The following is a 6199-nucleotide window of genomic DNA, read 5'->3' on the forward strand; positions in this document are numbered from 1 at the left end:
GGCCCCGCCCCCTCCTCCTCGCCCACCCCCCGCCCGTCGCGGCGGGGCGCGCTGTGAGGCGGCGGCGGGATCGCTCCCCCCGGGCACCGGCAAAGGCCCCGCCTGCGGCTGGGTGAGGGCGGCGAGCAGCGGCGGCTGCGGGAGGCGGGGGGCGGCCTCTCTCCGGGGCTTGGCGGGGGCCGGGCTCGAACCCGGTCCCTTTGCAGGGCGCGGAGCGGGGGGCGGGCTCGAACCTGGGCTCCCCGGTTGCAGCCGGCCGGCAGCCTCAGCTCCGGCCCCCCCGATCCAGCCTCACCCCCTGCCCCTGAAATCCAGCCTCGCCCCTGGGCCTCTGTAGTCCGGCCTCGCCCCCGGCCCCCCACATCCAGCCTCACCCCGGCCCCCCACTGCAGCCTCACCCCCGGGCTCCCCCATATATATCATCTTCACCCGCAGTTACTCCCCCATTACAACCCCATTGTACCCCCCAGGCTCCTCCGTATCACCTTCACCCCCAATTCTTCCCCATTACATCCTGATCCTGCACTGCAAGCCCCCCAGCACCCCATTGCAGCCTGACCCCTCAATTCCCCCCAATTCCCCAGCCCCCTCCCCAGCAGCCTCACATCCAGACCCCCACGTTTTCCCCCTCCCAATCTCGCATCTGCCCCCAGGACCCCCCTTTACCGTCTGGCCCCCCTCCCCAGCCTCTCCCCCAGCCCTGAGCCATGGCTTGCAGCCTGAAGGACGAGCTGCTCTGCTCCATCTGCCTGAGCATCTACCAGGACCCGGTGAGCTTTGGCTGCGAGCACTACTTCTGCCGCCGGTGCATCACCGAGCACTGGGTGCGCCAGGAACCCCAGGGCACCCGCGACTGCCCCGAGTGCCGCCGAACCTTTGCTGAACCCACCCTGGCCCCCAGCCTCAAGCTGGCCAACATTGTGGAGCGTTACAGCGCTTTCCCCTTGGATGCCATCCTGGGTGCCCAGCGCAGCCCCTTCCCCTGCAAGGACCATGAGAAGGTCAAGCTCTTCTGCCTCACTGACCGCGCTGTTGTCTGCTTCTTCTGCGACGAGCCCGCCGTGCACGAGCAGCACCAGGTCACCAACGTGGATGATGCTTTTGAGGAGCTGCAGGTGGGTCCATCCCTCCCTGGCCACGGAGCACCATCCCTCCAGGATCCCCTGCCCTGAGCTGCTCCTCTGAGCTCCTTTGTCTGTCTGTCCCCTCTTGCCTTGGTGTTGGCTCCCATCCATCTGTACCTGCACCCCTTTTGTCCCCATTGGGATCAGCCCTGTCCGTCTGTCCATCCATCAATCCACATGCACTTCTGCAGCTGCCTCCATGGGGTGCCCCCTTTTCCATCAACACTGGAGGTCCTTGGGGCTCCCCAAACCAGCCAGCCATGCACCCCCATGGATCTGCTGGGCTGTGCCTCAAGTAAGACCCCTCCGAGCCATTACCTATCCCCCAGCTGTGCCCTGGACAGAACCCTCTGTGCCGCAGGGACCAAGGGTGCCCCTGCCGCCCTCTGCACCCCCCTTTCACACAACCCCTGTAACCCCACAAGCCAGGTTTTGGCTGGAAAGCTGGCTGCTGGGATCCGTTTTTTTCCCCCAAATCCCTCATTTTATGGGTTTTTTTCCTCCCCATCTTGCAGCGGGAGCTGAAGGAGCAGCTCCAGGGGCTGCAGGAGAGCGAGCGTGGCCACACTGAAGCCCTGCACCTGCTTAAACGGCAGCTGGCTGAGACCAAGGTACGAGCGGGGACGTGGCTGTGACCCCCAGGTAGCTGGAACCCGGACCTCCTCACTTCCCCCCAGCCCTTCCCTGTGCACCCTTTGGCAGGTGGGTGCAGGAGTGCAGCCGGGATTGGGTCAACCCCATCCCTCCTCCGACAGCACCCCAACCCCAAGCCTGGCCAACCTGATTTTTGGGTCCTCCAAAGACTCCAGACCCCACAGTTTCATGGATCTGCCCCATGTTTTCCTTCTGCAGTACCAAGAAACCCGCCAGCAGGTTGACAAAGCCACCCATCAGGCTGCTCATCCCTCTTTTTATTTCCTGCAGGGCTGCTTTTCTTTATCCTTTTAATTAATTCATGTTTTGTATTTATCTCCTCCTCCTTGCCCAGGGGTTCAGCTTCCAGCAAAGTTCAATTTTATCTTCATCCCTGCCAGTGATGGGTTTTATTTTTTTTTTTTAGGTTTGCTATAGGGATGCGGGGTCACATTTCCATCCTTGGATGCTTGGAGCATCCCACATTGTTCGAGTTAATGGGGCTGTAGGGGTTTGTTTTGGGGAATTATGGATTCATGAAGGGGTCAGGGTAGGTTTGGGGAGTCCTGACACCCACCTGCACCCCAAGTCCTCAGCCAAGAGCCTGCGGGTGACTATCGGGGAGGCTTTCGAGCGGCTGCACCGGCTGCTGCGGGAGCGGCAGAAGGCGATGCTGGAGGAGCTGGAGGCGGACACGGCGCGGACGCTGACCGACATCGAGCAGAAGATCCAGCGCTACAGCCAGCAGCTGCGCAAGGTGCAGGAGGGCAGCCAGATCCTCCAGGAGCGCTTGGCCGAAGCCGACAAACACGTCTTTTTAGCTGGCGTCGCATCCCTTTCTGAGAGGTGGGTGACACCAGGGTGACACTGGGGTCCCCAGCGTCATCCCGCCCTCTTCTCCATCATCTCTCCTTCGCAGGCTGAAGGGGAAGATCCATGAGACCAACCTGACCTACGAGGACTTTCCCACCTCCAAATACATGGGGCCGCTGCAGTACACCATCTGGAAATCCCTCTTCCAGGATATCCATCCTGGTGAGGGGCATGGGGATGGGCTGGCTGCGGGGGCGGGGGGTTCCTGGTGAGGGGCAGGTATGGGGACACACCGGTGAGGGATGGGGACACACCACTGACCTCACCATGGTGGTTTGCAGAACGGTGAGACAAAGCCACCTGTGCTGGGTCTGGGGGCTGCGTTGACGCTTCTCCCCGTGTTGTGTGTCCCCACCCAGTGCCAGCAGCCCTGACGCTGGACCCGGGCACAGCTCACCACCGCCTGATCCTCTCCGATGACTGCACCATTGTGGCGTACGGCAACCTGCACCCCCAACCGCTGCAGGACTCCCCCAAACGCTTTGATGTGGAGGTCTCAGTCTTGGGTTCGGAGGCCTTCGGTGGCGGGGTCCACTACTGGGAGGTGGTGGTCTCTGAGAAGACCCAGTGGATGATTGGTTTGGCACACGAAGCCGTCACCCGCAAGGGCAGCATCCAAATTCAACCCAGCCGAGGTTTTTATTGCATTGTCATGCACGACGGTAACCAGTACAGCGCCTGCACCGAGCCCTGGACCCGGCTCAATGTCAAGAGCAAGTTGGAGAAGGTGGGGGTCTTCCTGGACTATGACAAGGGGCTTCTCATCTTCTACAATGCCGACGACATGTCCTGGCTCTACACCTTCCGGGAGAGGTTTCCCGGCAAGCTCTGCTCTTATTTCAGCCCCGGGCAGAGTCACGCCAACGGGAAGAACGTCCAGCCCCTCCGGATCAACACCGTTCGCATCTAACGGGGTGGATTTGGCCCCTGGGGTTTGGTGTGGATCCCCCCACCAGGTGTTTTCCCACTGTTTGGTGGAGCTGGGCTGATCCTGCCCCAGGAGCTGCCCCCGTACTGGGCAGGATCCGGCCTTTTCACCCCCCTCTGTCCTGCGCTTCCAGGAGGGTCCTGGCGCAGGGGGGCCGGGCAGTGGCAATAAAAGGATTTGGAGAGATGGGGCCGGGTGGTGGAGAACCCCTGGGCAGGGGTTGCGCCGGATGGGATGGTGACGCCAGGATGTGCCACGGTGCACCGTGGTGTGCCACTGTGCCATAGCGCACCATGCCATGCCATATGGCACCATGCTGTGGTGCACCACGCGGTGCCGTACGTCTGGCACTGTGCCATGGTGTGCTGTGCCATATGGCACCATGCTGCGGTGAGCCACGTGGTGCCATACGTATGGCACGGTGCCATGGTGTGCTGTGCCATATGGCACCATGCTGCAGTGTGCCACACGGTGCTATATGTACAGCACTGTGCCATGGTGTGCCGTGCCATATGGCACCGTGCTGTCTATATGGCGCTGTGCCACAGTGAGCTGTGCCATGCCATACAGCACCATGCCGTGGTGCACCACGCTGTGCTGTACGTATAGTGCTGTGCCATGGTGCACCGTGACATGCCAAATGGCACCATGCCGTGGTGCGCTATGCTGTGCTGTACATACAGCATGGTGTGCTGTGCCATGCCGTACAGCACTGTGCCATGGTGAACCACACCATATAGTGGTGTGCCATGCCACACTGCACATACGGTGCACCGTGCCATGCCATACATCCAGCACTGTGCCAGAGTGTGCCATGCCATGCCATACAGCACTGTGCCGTGCTGCGCCACACTGTGCTGTACACATGGCACCATGTCACGGTGTGCTATGCCGTGCCATACATACTGTGCTGTGCATGATGTACCATGCCGTGCTGTCGTGGCCCTGGGGATGCTGGGGAAGCGGGAGGGCTCTGTATAGGGGATGGTGCCTATGTGTGGGGGCAGTTCCTCTATAGGGGATGGCGCCTGTGGGGCTGGGCTGGGGAAAGTATATGTATATAGGGGGGGCACAGCGTGGAGAGTGGGGCTGCGCTGCAGGGTGTTGCGTGTGTATTGGGCTGTATACGGGTGGGCTATAGAGGGGCTGTGATGCATGGAGGGGGTTTGTATAGAGGCTGGGCTGTATAGGAGTAGGGCTATACAATACATGGAGAGGGGCTGTGTAGGGGCTGGGCTATATAGGGGTAGGGCTATACAGAGGGTGTAATACGTGGAGGGGGCTGTATAGGGGTGGGCTATACAGGGGTGTGATATATAGGGTTGGGCTGTGCAGAGGGTGTGATGCGCAGAGGAGGCTGTGTAGGAGCTGGGCTATGCAGAGGTAGGGCTATATAGGGGGTGTGATGTGTAGAGGGCGGGCTGTATGGGGGCAGTGGGGAGGCTGGGGGAAGCCGGGGACACTGGGATGGTACTGGGGGGACGGGGACACCGCTTTCAACCCACCGTTCCCCGCCCGCCCGCCCGCCCTCCAGGCGGCGCTGCTGCCCCTCCCCGCGCTCGGGCTGGCGCCGCTTGGGCAGGGGCGGGGCTGCCTGCGCGTGCGCGCGGGGCGGGGCTCTGCGCAGGCGGCGCGGCGCGGGTAGCCGAGGGGCGGGGCTCCGCCGCCATCTTGCCCCGGGCACGGGCCCGCTGGTACCGGGCACTGGGGGACTGGGGGGTGGGGATTGGGGGGGCCATGGGGAGGCTGCGGTTTATGTGGGGCTGAGGGGGGGCTGAGGGGGGGCCTGTGGGGCTGAGGGGGGACCGTGGGGGGCCGTGGGGCTGAGGGGAGGCTGCGGTTTATGTGGGGCTGAGGGGGACTGTGGGACATGGGGGGTAGGGGATGGAGAGATGCATGTGGGGCACGGGGGCTGTGGGGCTGGGAAGACTATGGGATCTATAAGGGGTTGTGGGGCTGGGGGGTGGAGTGTGGGGAGAGGGAGCAGCCGAGGGATGTGGGGGGTGTTACAGTGAGGAGCCTGTGGGGCTCAGGGTGTGGGTCGGGGGCCCCTACGTTGCCTGGGGGGGTGTTATGGGATGCGGGGGGCAGGGGTGGAGCTGCAGGCCCAGTGGGGCTGTGGACGTGGAGGGGGGGGCTGTCAGTGGGGCTGGGGCCGGTGGGGTTGGCAGAAGGAGGAGTGGGGGGCCTGGGGTGACCCTCCCCTCGCCCCAGCCATGGAGCCGAGTGGGGGGGGGCGGAAGGAGCGGCCAAAGCCCCGGGAGCCGGCGGCTCGCCTGGAGAAGGCCAAGCAGAAATCGGCCCAGCAGGAGCTGAAGCAGAGGCAGAGGGCTGAGGTGAGTGACCCCGGGGGACACACACACAATGGCAACACTGGGGCTGACCCCCCCATCACCTCTTTGTCCCCCCTCCCGCAGATCTACGCCCTCAACCGAGTGATGACAGAGCTGGAGCAGCAGCAGTTTGACTCCTTCTGCAAGCAGATGCAGGCCTCCGGCGAGTGAGGCGCCATGTGCAGCCCCCCACCAACCCCCCACCCCCCTGCAGCTGCCGCTCGTCCCCTTTTCTAACCCCTTTGTTATTTATTATCAAATAACTGTTTGGTTTTTTTTTAAATAAAATTTGTGGTGGTTCCACGTTT

General features: G+C 62.7%; 2 protein-coding genes across 3 annotated transcripts; both read left to right on the plus strand.

Moving 5' to 3' along the window:
* On the plus strand, nucleotides 1-3744 carry TRIM62 (tripartite motif containing 62). Of its 2 annotated transcripts, none has more exons than XM_055705935.1 (6): nucleotides 1-112; nucleotides 687-1115; nucleotides 1640-1735; nucleotides 2347-2603; nucleotides 2677-2792; nucleotides 2990-3744. In XM_055705935.1, the coding sequence occupies exons 2-6, from the start codon at nucleotides 708-710 to the stop codon at nucleotides 3538-3540; spliced, it is 1428 nt and encodes a 475-aa protein (XP_055561910.1). In that variant the 5' UTR covers nucleotides 1-112; nucleotides 687-707; the 3' UTR covers nucleotides 3541-3744. The 2 variants fall into 2 exon arrangements, with proteins under 2 accessions (XP_055561910.1, XP_055561911.1); XM_055705936.1 differs by having other exon boundaries at nucleotides 17-112; nucleotides 699-1115.
* A 1345-nt stretch (nucleotides 3745-5089) lies between these two features.
* On the plus strand, nucleotides 5090-6199 carry SVBP (small vasohibin binding protein). Its single transcript, XM_055705937.1, has 3 exons — nucleotides 5090-5252; nucleotides 5773-5894; nucleotides 5976-6199. The coding sequence occupies exons 2-3, from the start codon at nucleotides 5775-5777 to the stop codon at nucleotides 6060-6062; spliced, it is 207 nt and encodes a 68-aa protein (XP_055561912.1). The 5' UTR covers nucleotides 5090-5252; nucleotides 5773-5774; the 3' UTR covers nucleotides 6063-6199.

This window comes from Falco cherrug, chromosome 3 (genome assembly GCF_023634085.1).
Source record: "Falco cherrug isolate bFalChe1 chromosome 3, bFalChe1.pri, whole genome shotgun sequence".
In the NCBI taxonomy this organism is placed as follows: Eukaryota; Metazoa; Chordata; class Aves; order Falconiformes; family Falconidae; genus Falco; species Falco cherrug.

Coding starts and splice junctions, on each gene's coding strand:
- SVBP (XM_055705937.1), top strand. CDS start 5,775: ATGGAGCCGAGTGGGGGGGGGCGGAAGGAGCGGCCAAAGCCCCGGGAG. Junction 5,895..5,975: donor AGCAGAGGCAGAGGGCTGAG/GTGAGTGACCCC, acceptor CCCCTCCCGCAG/ATCTACGCCCTCAACCGAGT.
- TRIM62 (XM_055705935.1), top strand. CDS start 708: ATGGCTTGCAGCCTGAAGGACGAGCTGCTCTGCTCCATCTGCCTGAGC. Junction 1,116..1,639: donor ATGCTTTTGAGGAGCTGCAG/GTGGGTCCATCC, acceptor CCCATCTTGCAG/CGGGAGCTGAAGGAGCAGCT. Junction 2,793..2,989: donor CTTCCAGGATATCCATCCTG/GTGAGGGGCATG, acceptor GTCCCCACCCAG/TGCCAGCAGCCCTGACGCTG.